The following is a 14,492-nucleotide window of genomic DNA, read 5'->3' on the forward strand; positions in this document are numbered from 1 at the left end:
TCTCTCTCTCTCTCTCTCTCTCTCTCTCTCACACACACACACACACACAGACCCAAGCACACACACACTGGGAGAAAGCTGCGCCTTTTCTTCGCCCAGACACACTCTCACTCATTCTAAGAGGCGCACGCACAGGAGGCGGCGGGCGTATGTGGTTATGTGAGAAAGCTACAAGGAAGGCGCCGCGATTTGATCGTGTATTTTATTCTTCAACTAAAGAAAGACATTAACTGTATCTCGTGTAACTATCCACTTATTTATTTATTTATTTATTTATTTATCTGTTTTGCGGAGTTGTATTTTTTTGAGTAGCGGAGAGCAGCAGCGCAGGATTCAACATGCCAGACTTCTGAGAGGTAATTTACCCCCGTCCCCGCGACCTGATTTTTTTTTGCCTCTGTGGAAGTATTCGTCGAAATGTGCGCGCAGAAGATGGGTGCAAAAATGATTCAAGCAAAAGGAAATATTTTCTCTCCTGCACTACTCCATCTACTGCTTTTGGTCGCCCTTACGCACGGAGCCGCTGGTAAGACTTTGAAATATAAAGTTTACGAGGAGCAGAAAGTAGGCACGGTTATTGCACGGTTAAGGGAAGATGTAGCCGGGGTTTTATCCAAACTACCGAGTTCGTTGACCTTTCGGTTCCGCGCTATGCAACGAGGGAGCACGCCGTTCTTGACTGTTCGGGAGGAGGACGGAGAGATCAGCATCGGCACCAAAATCGACCGCGAGAAGCTTTGTGAGAAAAACTTGAACTGCTCGATTGAATTCGATGTGGTCACGCTCCCGACGGAGTACCTGCAGCTGTTCCATGTGGAAGTGGAAGTGCTGGACATTAACGACAACTCCCCGCACTTCTCCCGCTCCATTGTCCCAGTCGAGATTTCCGAAAGCGCAGCCGTGGGGACGCGGATCCCGTTAGACGGCGCAGTGGATGCAGATGTCGGAGAAAACGCTTTGCACACCTACTCACTGACACCCAATAACTTCTTTAAGATTGATGTGAGAACCAGGACGGACGGGGCCAAGTACGCAGAGTTGGTGGTGATGAGGGAGCTGGACCGGGAGGTGCTGTCCAGCTACCAGCTCCAGCTCACAGCCTCGGATAACGGTGTACCCCCCAAATCCGGCTCCACTTTGGTCAAAATCAGCATTTCTGACTCCAACGACAACAGCCCAGTCTTCGATGAGCAGGCTTACATCATCAATTTGCTGGAAAACTCTCCCCTTGGGACTCTAATCATTGATTTAAACGCCACAGACCCAGATGAGGGCACTAATGGGAAAATAGTCTACTCTTTCAGCAGTCACATTCCACCAAAGATCCTGGAAACATTTAAGATAAACCCCGAAAATGGCCACATTACTCTTATTAAAAAAGTGGACTATGAAAGCACTGCTTCCTTTGAGCTAGATGTGCAGGCTCAGGACATGGGACCTAACTCCATCCCTGGACTTTGCAAAATTGTGGTGAAAGTGGTGGATGTAAATGACAACAAACCAGAGATTAACATCAACCTGATGACACCTGGTAAAGAGGAGGTGGCCTACATTTCAGAGGGGGCCCCTGTGGACACCTTCATAGCTCTGGTGCGTGTTGACGACAGTGATGCAGGCCTCAATGGGGAGGTTGTTTGCAGGCTGCACGGTCATGGCCACTTCAGACTCCAGAAGACCTACGAGAAGAATTATATGATCCTCACTAACATCTCGTTGGACAGGGAGAAGAGGTCAGAGTACAGCCTGACTGTCATAGCTGAGGACAGGGGCTCTCCTAGTCTCTCAACCATCAAACATTTTACTGTTCAGGTGTTGGATGAAAATGACAATCCTCCACGTTTCGAGAAGAGCCACTATGAGGTCTTCAAATCAGAGAACAACTCACCAGGAGCATATCTGATGACCGTGGTGGCATCAGATCCAGATCTGGGCACCAATGGCCAGGTCACCTACACCATCATAGATGCTCTGGTCCAAGGGAGCCCTATCTCCACCTATGTCACCATTGATCCCTCCAATGGCGCCATCTATGCCCTACGCAGCTTTGACCATGAAGACGTCAGCCGAATCGCCTTCACCATTCAGGCACGCGATGGGGGAAACCCTGCACTGTCCACGAACACCACCGTCCTTCTAACTGTTTTGGATGAAAATGACAACCCCCCCATCATCCACTCCCCCTCCCTCCAGAATCACACGGCTGAGCTTCTGGTCTGGAAGTATGCATCCCCGGGTCAGCTGATAACTGCGCTTAAAGTCACAGACCGTGATGCTGGTGCCAATGGAGAGCTGAGCTGCGCCATTGTTGGTGGCAATGAGGATATGCTGTTTGTGATGGATGCCCGGCGATGTGAGCTCAGAACCAATGCCAGCCTGGAACAGGCTCCTCGGGATGTGATGGAGCTGAAGGTAGAAGTGCAAGACAGGGGCACCAGTCGGCTGTCCACAGGCGCCCTCTTCAGGCTCTCCCTGCAGGAGACCATGGACATCCTCCCACCTCTCTACCCCACTGGCACCAGCCAAGCCTCACTGGATCTCTCTCTCATAGTCATCATCTCTCTAGGTGCTGTTTGTGCTCTACTGCTCATTGTCATGGTGATGTTTGCCACCACCCGCTGCACCAGAGAGAAGAAAGACCCAAGACATAACTATAACTGCCGTGTGGCAGAAAACAGCTACCAGAACCACCCCAAGAAGCCTGCCAGGCAGATCCACAAAGCAGACATCACCCTGGTCCCAACTGTCAATGGGACTCTGCCTGTCCGGGCACACCCACGCTCCCCGTCAGCCTCTCCAGCACCTGAGAGGGGCACCCTGGGTAGCAGACAGAGCCATCATAGCCGCCAGTCCCTCAACAGCCTGGTCACCATCTCCTCCAACCATGTTCCAGAGAATTTTGCCCTGGAGCTGGCCCATGCCACACCTCCTGTAGAGGTAAGACAGTTAGATTTCAGTTTCCTTAATGCTTGCAGTTCATTCTCTTTAACCCTAGATTCTCTGTACTTATGTTAATTTATAAAAATTAGTGGTCACTAATCTTTATTTTATTGTAAAAAGTACCTCTGCATATTCTCTCAAATATTAAAAGATAAACAACTTGTTGTATTTATGCCCAAAATCATGAACTTTGTAGTTTGTTTATCTCTTATATTCAGTATTTGTTCTGAATTTATTCCTTGCTCCCATATTCTGTTATGTCCAGCCCTTTATGTCATGTTTTTGTTGACCATCACATTCAGGAGCAAGTCACAAAGTCATGTCACCACCCCCCCTCTCCTCCCATCCCACCCAGCAAATCTACCCTTTCCCCACATATCCCCCCCACACTGCATTGTCTTGTGGCCTTGCTTGTTTGACTCCATTCATTTCCCCGTCTTCATTTTTTTCTTTTTCTTTTGTGTCCTTTTCTTCCTTTTTTTGTTTTTGTTTTGATTGTAGCAAGTCTCACAGCTTCTGTCCATGCTCCATCAGGGTCAGTACCAGCCACGACCAAGCTTCAGAGGCAACAAATACACCAGGAGCTACAGGTAATGGGCATGCAAAATGCTTTTAAAGAGTTTGTTGTTAGACTTACGTAGAGGTATAATATCAGAAATATCAGAAATAATTCCCATATGAATTTGTCTGCTGTCAGTACTTTCACATAGCCCCTTACATCCATAAGTCGTAGCTTTTAGGTTTAGAGTCAAACTGTATGCTCAGTAACATCACATTTGCATAATTTTATGTAAAACCCCTTCTGCAGCATGCTCTCTGCCTCTCTGTGAACCCTATTATCCATTGGTAGCATGCTGTACCATACCCATTTGATAATATTATTTTCAATGATTAGTCCTTTCTGACAAATGTATCAAGTTGTTGTCTCTCTTTGCAGATATGCTTTGAATGAGATGGATAAGTTCAGTCTGAAGGACAGCGGTCGTGGAGACAGTGAGGCCGGGGACAGCGACTATGAGCCAGGCAGGGAGTCACCCATGGACCGGCTCCTTGGTGAGGGCTTTACTGAGATATATGCCCCTGATGGCCAGCACAGAACGCATGCAGGTATACCACTGGCCCCCCATCCACAACTTCACACCCATGCCCTCATATCACTTCATTTTCTTTCTTCTTATCATCTAGTACTGAATCTAAATAATGTTTATGTTTAAAACTAAATTGAACTAAATCTTTGCCACAATACATTACACTAGATCCATTAAATTGCATAGGACAAATTGGAGCAAAGATGTAGGGCTCCCTTATTATTGATCTATCTGCCAAATACATTTTTAAAATATTAATTCAGTTAATTAAAAATTCTAATTAAAAAATAGTCCCTTGGTAAACACGAACAGGTTTAGAGGATAAAGAAAAGCTGGAAATCTTGACATTTAACAGGCTGGAGCCAGCACACTCTACCTGAAAAGGGATATGTCTAATCTAAATGTACAGCTGCTGATTAATATCCTGTCAGCTGACAAATTGAGTAACCAGCTATTCATTCAGTTCAAACACAAGTAACATGATACGTCTGTTTAATTAATCATTATGACCTTGTCACTACACACAAGATGGTAAACGTTCCCCCCCCCCTCAAGTTGTCTCTTGAATTTTTAAATATGGTTCAACTGGGCTAAACCATCCAGGGGTCACCTGGTGAACACAGGGTTGTGCCAGATGTCTTAGACTGACACATTGATGCGCTTGATATACAGCACTATAGTAAGGATTAAATAAACAGTTTTTAAGTTAGAATTTTCCAATGCTATATGTTGGAAAGGTATTTGGTTGGGGTAATCATTCATCCTGTCTAGGCTGGCCCTGCAGAAATCCCTTTATAGCATAATTCCAGCATAAGTGGGGATGGGGGATGAAGTACAAATTTTTTATGTGCAAAAATGGATTCCACAGTTCAGGCAAAACTAATATGAAGCTACAGCAGTCTTAGGTTACACAAATCAATGTAGATATATACAAAAGTTACAGTCTCAAATTTCTGCCTTTGTGGCTCCCCAGACTCAGAGGAAGTCTCATATAAAGAGACAAATGAAAAGATACACACTCCATATAATTCAGACGCTAAAGCCTTATATCAGCTTCAGCCGAGTTTAAGCTGAACAACCACAGGATGAGGGCTGTGGGTTTGTCTCGTATGTCTTACAGTGGAGTCAAGCTAGAAAGGAATCACTACAGGCTTAGTGACCGATAACATTAGTGTATTAAGACAGTCTTTAAAATAATCAAAGAGTATGCAGGTGCCATACATTGATCATTCCTCATTTTTATTCTGCATTATAAGTTGACTGCATGTGTATTGGCCTGGAATGTTTGTCAGAGACACTGTGGACACTCATCCACTGAGTTTCACCCCATGGCTTCAGATAGCTCAACAGCTCCTCCCTTACAGTACTCCTCTTCTCTTCCATTCTCTCCACTGTCGAGTTAACAAGGAAGAATTTGAGCACTTGTTGAACATTGACTGACCTGCTGACTTCGATATATTCTACCCTTCAAATCTATCTATCTGGCAGGTTTCACAGACCTGTTGCTTTAGAAACATTCAGACACATGCTCTAAAGTTCCTGTCGCTCAGCCTGCCTTGGCAAATGTCACAGAGGTTGCAACTTCTTTTATTGAGTCATCGTCCTCCTCCCAAAGCACCCACTTCTTTCCAGCCGGCTTCCCACACAGCCATCATGCGACACTGCATTTGAGCTACATCGCAATTAAAGTTGACCCAGACGGGCAGACAATCTCATCACTAACACCCCCTTCCTCACTTTCTTTATAGCTGTATGGAGGAGCTGTGCTTGTTAGTCCTTCTCCTTTTCCCACCTTCAAGCTTTCACTGTCAGCCATCCAAAATGGAGCCCTCATGCTTCCCTGATGAGCAGGACGCATTTAATTGCCATGTGACAAGTAGTTGCCATGGCGTCTGTTCTGAGCTGTGCTCATGATTAGGCCCTAAAGAGCATAATTACATCTCAAAGCTCACAGTTCTCATTCTGTATGTTCACCCGCCTTCCACCCGCGTGTCCACTGCAGCATAGATGATTTTGAACAGTGTTTATCTGGTTCCTGTCATTATGACTGGATATAGCCATCTTTGCTCAGGTGTAGAAGGAGGTAGAAACTCTTGGTTTGTGGTTCATGTAGAAGCAGATCTCATATTCAAATGATTATTAACAACCTTTTGAGAGAATATGAAATTGTTTCAAAAAGAAATAACAGCTTTTCTCTTCTCCATGACTTGGCTTCGCTTTTTTTTAAAGACTAGTGAGACAAACCTGTTTGTTTAGACATGGATCAGGGTGGGGTTAGGCTTACTAACAGTTAATGATGGAGGCAGGATAAACAGCTAGCCTTACTCAAAGTTCGAAACTACAAGCCATTGTTGTACAATCCATAGGCAATTTGTATAAGAACGGAGTGGCTGGATAAAGTAAGGGTATTCTGAACGTGTTCATAGATGTTTTTCTTAACTAATTGCAACTATCTGTTTTGCCCTACTTCCAGTCCGACTGCTAAGCTGAACACATTACTCAGTCTTCATACAAACACATCGACCTGATATTGATATCAATATTTTCAACTCGCTCTTAGAAGGAAAGTGAATTATTCCCCGAAAATGTTAGAGTCCTAATGGCACCCTGAACAAAAAAAACATTTGGAGAACCCATTATGCTCTGGCCCACACAGGTGGTTATCTAAGAAGACATTTGACATTACTTACATGGTTGTGAAGGACAAATTAAAGGCCCTTGAAGTCAAGGGCCGATTGTCAGTGTTACGGACAGAAGTTGACCTCTGATCCACAGACACTGATCTACAGATGGCAAGAGCTCTCCAGGCAGTTTGTTTATGATGAATGTTGGTTAAAAATATCCTCACTGTCAAGCTTGACTTTATTATTTTTGCATAATGAATGAGGAGAAAACAGTGTTGTCACATACAGGCAGGGGTGATTGAAGATATGCACTGGAGATGAATTGGTTCTAAATGGGTTAAATTAGCAACACATATTTTTCCGGGCTCTATTTTAAACAATTTAAGAGCATGGCACAAAAGTCATCGTCAGTGTTTTGGACTTTAAAAGTAGTGAGCCAATTAGAGTGCCATATCTCATTCCCTTCTCATTTCAAATTGGAAGCTTTTATATTATAAGGGCAGATTTGCCAGGTATGTGTATGCACTGTACACCTGTCAATATAGGGGCATATTGCTATCTTGATATTGCTCCTTAAGATAATAATGAAATACTGGACCACTACTCAGAAGATAGTTTTTCAAGGGGGAAATTACTTCCTATAGCCTCAAGATCAGTAACCAACGATGCATCTGACCACACTAACCACAGGGGCATTTGCTAAATAAACAACCAATTGGTCTTAAAAAGCTATAACTCAGTTAACTATTACTACACTATTACCAGTGTGGTGCTTCTGGGTGACTTTGACAGATATGGCCATTAATCAGGCAGAGAGTTTCTGATAAACATATCAACACGTTGCATTATGGGAAAAGAAGGGTCCAGTCGTGTGGTCCAAGAGTCGTGGTCATTCTCCTTGCTCAGTGGATAACGGAGTCCTCCTGCTCCTTCTTCTCAAACATAAAGGTTTTCTCACATTAACAGCAGTGAGTCATTTAGCCCTGAGTTCTAAATACAAGGCCTAATAACTCAGGGGCAAGAAAATCAGTTAGTAAGTCATCTGAATTGACATTGCAGTCAGTCACACCGGCAGGCTTTCTAGTAATGTTTGCCTGACACATTCTTATTTTTGCACACAAATCAGTGGGGTTAAATCTTTCATTTTTACCCTTTCATCAGCAGGGCAGAGCACTCAATCTTCCACTACCCCGCACTGATTTTCTCCCCCTTTCAGTGCATCCAAATGCACTTTTCATCTGCTCTAAGATGTATTATAAATGTTCCTTTCATGTTAATGAGGGTATAATGAAGTCCCTCAATGGCACGACTGAAGAGCGCTGCACTCCTTTAATGAAGGCTTTAAGTTGGCATATTTGATTTGTCTAATTTATTCTTCAGAGATTTTCTATTTGAAGATTTAATATTGAAAAGGGCGAGTTGAAAGGGAAAAATGCAGGGCTTTTAGAGGAGGAGGTATAATAGGCATTGATCGGCTCTGCTGAATTGTCTCATCGTGGTAAATACATTGGAAGGCAGCAGGTAGTGTTCCTGCGAAGAGCTTTCAGACTAATTAGAGCAGATTTCCGTGGTGTTTCCACAGACAAAACACCTGAGGAGAGGCAGGCTGGATGGAAAAATAATCAACTTTCAGGAACCTTATTTACATCCCTTTGATTCTATTTATGGTTGTTTCCTTCTCACAAGAAAAAGATAAGATATCTCTAGTATTATCTACAATATACATTCAATGTGAACACACATAATGTATGATATACTATGCCTGAAAAAAGTCAAGCGTTCAAAAAAGAAAAACTTGATGGTTTGACAATCATCTTTTAGAGAGAACGTTCACAGCATATGAAGTAGAAATTTACTAATCATTTTTGAATTTTTCTTTAAATTTCCAAATATAACAATTCACTTATCATTGGATAATGAGACTAACCACCTCTTTGGGTTTTGTGGCCCTTTAAATCAAAGTCTCTCTACAAATCCTTGATGGAGGCTATAAATGATTCTAGTTTAAATTTAGCAGAAACCTTTTGGAGGGGGGAGGGGGGCGGGGGGGGAATCGATCTATCAACAGAAAAGTAGTTCGCAAGAGTTTGGATAATGGATCAGTTGTTAAAGTTGTTCAATCGACCGAATATGGCACACAACGTTGGCTCCAGCATCTCAAATGTGTTGATTTTCTGCTTTTCTGTGTTTTACATCAGCGGAATTTAATATCTTCATATTACAAGAAGTCAGTTTGGACTCCTCCTGGAACCTGTTGCAAAATTTTGATTTATGTCTTGACTGTTTTGATCAAAAAATTTGAAACTCTGGTTAAATATCTGGCTAGATATTCAATGCCACATATCAGTACAGCTCGGTTTTAATACTCAATGCTACACATTTCTGTTTGTTTTCAAAGGGAAGTGAAGTTTGATGCCCAGCTCTAACATTTTTCAAATGAACTTTACTGTGTGTGCAGCTCAGTATTTCTAGATACTCATAATTGCTTTGTCTTTCTATCCAGCTATGAGGCACTGCACAGAGGAGTGTCGTGTTCTTGGTCACTCAGATCAGTGCTGGATGCCCCCCTTGGCCTCACCAGCCTCATCATCCTCCGACTACCGGAGCAACCTCTATATCCCAGGAGAAGAAGCCCGCCATGTAACTGACCTCTCGCAGGAAAAGACCCCACAGCCCTGCACAGACAATGTGACTGCCCGGAACCAGAGCTTTTCCACTTTCGGCAAGGACCTGGGCGGTGAGAATGGTGGAGAGGAGGAGGGGGGAGAGGACAGCAGTGGGGACAGAGATGAAGACCTGTGTGGGACCACGTCACTGTTGTCAGAGATGAGCAGCGTGTTCCAGAGGTTGCTACCCCAGGGTCTGGACTCCTATGTCCAGGTCAACGAGAAAGAGAAAGGGACAAGTCTGAGTGGTGTGGGTGTGCCTATGACTGGGTCTTTGGATCGCAGGAGGGGCCATCTGCCTGGCAAGCCCAGCCCCTCTGTTCACCAGCAAGGCGTGGCAGCCTGGGCTGCCAATACCCACTTCCAGAACCCGGGAAGCAGCATCGGTCCATCTGGCCATCACCAGGGTGGCAGCTACCACACTCTGAAACCCAACACCAAGCTCGGCTCCCAGAGCAGCAGCCACAAGGGCTCACAGGCACCCAAAAACAGTCCTCAGAACACCGGCCACCCCTGTAAACCCCACAGTAGCCCTCTGCTCACAGCACTGGTCAGTCCCACTCTGATGCAGCATTCCCCAGCCCCTGTGCAAGTACAAGTGCCGCTCCCTGGGCCCTCCTGCAAGTGGTTGCCTGCAATGGAGGAGATACCAGAGAATTACGAGGAGGACGATTTTGACTCTGTGCTCAACCACCTTCAGGGCAAACGCTGCGACAGCAGACATGAGCTGGTGGATGCCAGCGAGCTGGTGGCTGAAATCAACAAACTTTTGCAGGATGTACGGCAGAGCTAGACTTCCTGTTTCTTATCCTCTTTATTTATTCACCACCCAATGACTGCTTCCTTTTACCTTAAGTATAAAAGTGAGCACCCTTGGGTGGCAAAAAAGGACAGGAACATAAGTTAAAGGAGAAACGAAGACAAAAAAACAAGACCTGCAATTGTCGTTAAAGTTGCATTTATAATGTAATAATTGTGTTTTGTGAATGCTAAATATCCAAAAAATTGTTTGTAATTGCTTGTTTTGGTACAAAATGTACACTATGTGACTGTATTTATCTTTGTATTTTAAAAATACATTTGTATTCTTATATTTATAAAAAAAGTGTATATAAACTTAATCAGAAGTCTATTTTTATATTTTGAATGCATGTTGAGTACAAAGACATTGAATCAATACTGACATGCGATCGACATTCTATGTATTTAAACAGTTTTTTGTATTGTGATTTCTTTTGTTGTCACTATGATATGTATACATGAATATATTAATGAAGTAATGGACACTTGTCTTTGTGGTCTGTTGTGGGGAAGGGTAGAATGCACAAATAAAAATAATACGTAAACATTCCAGTCTGTGATTTATATCTTTTTAGTTTTTTATCTATCTGAATAAATAGCCTATAGTGTATTAATAAATTGAACAACATGTACAACGTCTTCCATTCGCAGTAGTTTTACAATTCAATATGTAGCTGTACAAGTAGATCTCACATGTCATGATAAACGTTTCCTTCAAAGGTAGTCTTTACAGTTTGTCTAATGCAAATGGAGGATAAATTAATTGTTTGTCTACAGTTATTGGGATTGTAAGTTAATTTATTCTTGCTTTGCTGAGCATTTGAAGGATGTGTCTATGAGTAAAAGCTTCGGAGCAGCTAATTCATGACCCTTTGACTGGTTCACACATTCAATCCAAATGAAATAAGAAGCCAAGTTGTTCATATGATATCAGGACAAAAGTCAGTGTAGAGGCGTTTTGGGGTTAATAACCTTATAAATAAAAAACATCCTGCCAACATTTCAATACAATACAACTGAAGACAAAATATTGGACCGTGGACGAATTCATTAAATTTGTAGTTCAGTACTGACATTTTATGGCAGCTAACTTCTCATTCAACTGCAAATTACCCTACGACCATTTTGATGGTCAATTCATTGTTTCTCACACTTTTCTTTGTTCTAAATCGGTGGTTTTTGAACTGGATCGTTGTCTCATACCATAAAATAAAAATAAGAAGACAGCGGCTCTGAATTCTGCCTGCAAACCCACAGTCACTTGAATTCACAACACGAGAGGATCAAACTCGGGTGTGTAGGTGCTGATGGAGCGAAATGCGCTGTGGAAGCAGGAGGGAATATCTGTGAGAGGTGCTGAGAGTCTCAGGAGGGCGGGGGGCGGACACCTTCCTCTGCTGCCTTGAGAGCTAGATAATGGGTGACACCTAGAGGTTCAGCATGCGCGCTGTAGACCGATGAGTCATCCGCTTTTTACCACAACCAACAGCACCAAGCCCTGACATGGAGCCAGAGAGGGGAGAGGCAGAGGAGACGGCCACACAGAGCCCCCTGGAGGAAAAATTACTACACTGCAGCTTATGTAGAACAACAAATTTGAGTGAACAGGACATAGATTCTGTCTTTGTTGCACCAATAAAGACAATATAACATTACGAATATAAGTGAAAAAATAACTTAATGTATATTATAATATTTCGAGTAGAGGATGTGTTCACATTAATCAACAGTAGATAGATTTGAGTTTTTCTTCTGTAAATTAGTATGATCAGTATCACATGAGGTGCCTGGAATTTCCCCCAAATTGTTCCAATTGCCTGGTTTTTATCTGCCACAGTCAGGTTTTACAGCACTGACTTACATACAGTAATTCCAGAAGGTTCTGACTCCACACCCTTCGCTTCCTGATTCGAATTAACCTATTTGCAGACGTGCGCTTATTTATGTTAAGCTGATGGCAACTTGAAATGTTGGTCTCATGTCTGAATAAGCACCCCGGTTACTTTTATGCTGCAGTCACAACAGAAGTTATTGAAAGAGCTGTAACATTTCTCTATCACTTTCATACGTCAAAGTTCAAACTCAAATTAAAGGCAGATTAGTACAAAGTCAAACATACATACATGCATATTACCTTAGCTCTCATAGTTTATGCACAAAGAAAAGAAAATCAGTTTAATGAGATATGAAACATGTATTGGATTGTTCTAATATCAGATCAATCTATAAAAACTCTTGATCAGGCCGCCAAGAGAGGCGGAAACCTACAACCACTAATGAGCTGACCATTCATTTTTAATTTGTGCCAACTCTATGGATTATTACATCAATACCCAGCCAACTGCTCTATTTCTCTGAACAAGATGAGTGGAATTTGTATGTAAATAATCAAGAGATTGACAAGTTTTAAGAGAGCCACAAACAACAGTGATCAGAATGTTCTGATCGGTATGCCGTTTCGAGGGCAGATATGAGCATGGTGGAGTTGAGGGAAGTTGGAGTGAAATTGGGAAGAGAAACAAAACACATTTTATTCACACACTTATCGTTTCTTCTAATTATTTTGTGCTTTGCCTATCAGAGGTTTTCTGGTGAGAATGAACATATATTTGAGAGACAGAGGGATAGAGTCAGTATCAGAGGGTATACAGTTGTACACGCTTTATTTTTGAAGATTTAATTAAAGAGAGAATATAGATATAGAGAGAGAGACAAGAAGAATAAGAGTCCATGTTGGAATGCAATCACAGCCTCCAACACATCAGACAACATGTTAACGTTTTGCCCTTTAAGTCCTCAGTAGTCATTAATATTCTATTACAAGAGTACTCCCGACACATTATTCCGAGCACACCCATTTTTTAAGTCTGCCTTCATTTTGATCTCAACTGCATGACTATATTCAGACTTTTCATGTACTTGCATTCATTGTGAACCTCCTAGCCAATATCTTATCCCTTAACCTTAACCCTAACTAATTCAAACATAACCCAGATCTTAACCTTAACCAGTATCTCAGAAAAGACGTTCTGCCTCATTAGGAGCAGGCTTCGGTCCCCATAAAGTCTATAGGTCCTCACAAGCTCTGTGTTTTTCTCTGGAAAAGGTCTCTATCCGTGAGACTACTTTGCAGAAATGAATACATGCAGGATTGCAGGTATCACTCATTTGGGCTCCACAGCAGTGAGCCAGAAGGCTGCTGTCTCAGAAGGGAATTAAGCCGGCTGTATTACTATTGTCACATATATACTGATACACAGGGGTGTGTTGTGTGAATGAGTGTGTGTGTGCGTCGTCATCATCAGTTTTGATTGGCTCAGCAGCAGAGGGAGGATGGCAGCAAACAGCTGATTGATTAAATCCATTCATCTTGTTGAAGTGCTGAGACATACTGCTTTCTCAGGGTTTTTGTACACACTGGTTTTGTCCTCACTACTCTGATGGCAGCTGGACATCTTTTCTGAGCAAAGCGTCTGCACAGTGACATCACTAAACCAAGTTTCCTCAACTTAGCTGCACTGAAACCAAATCGGTTGGTCTCTGTTGTTAATTATTTACATTCTATTTTCCCTCAGGTCACTCCTGCCTTCATAGTCCTGTCCACCATCCATCCATTATGGATCTGTATTTCTGAGTCATGTTGATGCTAAAATATCATGGCACTGTGAAATCAAGTCACTGTCAACACATTAAGTTTGAAAACAAAACTCAACGAGCAAACTTATCGGTCACAGCACCAGAATCAAAATATTTAAGGCCTGATCTATAAAGATCCCAAATAAAGAGTGCTACATTGCGTGTGCATTATAGCTTATAGCACGTTTGGTTGGTGGACGTTTTGCGGGTGATCTACTAAAAATAATTGCGCAAATGATAAGAGGCGCAAACATGGTAGATGCAGTTGTATTTGCCTGCCTTACTGGTTTGGATCGGAGGTGTTAGTGGAAGAGACAAACAAACATGTTGTTGAGCTGCAGCAAAGAAATATTAAAATAAATCAAAGAAACTAAATATGGGAGAGTATCTGGGAGAGAGTAAATACTGTGGGTAAAACTAAAAGAACAACCAATGAAATTAAGAGAAGATGGCAGGACGTAAGATGAAGAACAAAAGAAAAAATAGTTCATAATTGTGGAAGAGATGCCTCTGACCAATATTGTCCTGGAGGTGAGAGCTGTGGTGCGGCATTCGGGCCATTGAAGCCAACAGAGCGCACACACGGCAGCAAGTCAGAGCTGTATCTGGTGTGATGATGGCCATCAGTGCCCTGGCAAGAGGGATTATTTTAGCTTCCCGTTCTCTCCGTCTTCTTCCATGTCGTCTCCTCCTCACAACAATAATTGCAGCCATCTGTGCGTAACGCTGGGCCTATTAGC

General features: G+C 42.7%; 1 protein-coding gene across 2 annotated transcripts; it reads left to right on the forward strand.

The window, feature by feature from the left end:
- The first annotated feature begins 90 nt into the window (after nucleotides 1–90).
- pcdh18b (protocadherin 18b) lies at nucleotides 91–10,666 on the forward strand. Of its 2 annotated transcripts, none has more exons than XM_053429249.1 (4): nucleotides 91–2,934; nucleotides 3,439–3,527; nucleotides 3,875–4,044; nucleotides 9,153–10,666. In XM_053429249.1, exons 1-4 carry the CDS (start codon nucleotides 418–420, stop codon nucleotides 10,106–10,108), a joined length of 3,732 nt encoding a protein of 1,243 aa, XP_053285224.1. In that variant the 5' UTR covers nucleotides 91–417; the 3' UTR covers nucleotides 10,109–10,666. The 2 variants fall into 2 exon arrangements, with proteins under 2 accessions (XP_053285224.1, XP_053285225.1); XM_053429250.1 differs by having other exon boundaries at nucleotides 3,472–3,527.
- The last annotated feature ends 3,826 nt before the right edge of the window (nucleotides 10,667–14,492 follow it).

The sequence above is a fragment of the Pleuronectes platessa genome, chromosome 8, assembly GCF_947347685.1.
Source record: "Pleuronectes platessa chromosome 8, fPlePla1.1, whole genome shotgun sequence".
NCBI classification, from domain to species: domain Eukaryota; kingdom Metazoa; phylum Chordata; class Actinopteri; order Pleuronectiformes; family Pleuronectidae; genus Pleuronectes; species Pleuronectes platessa.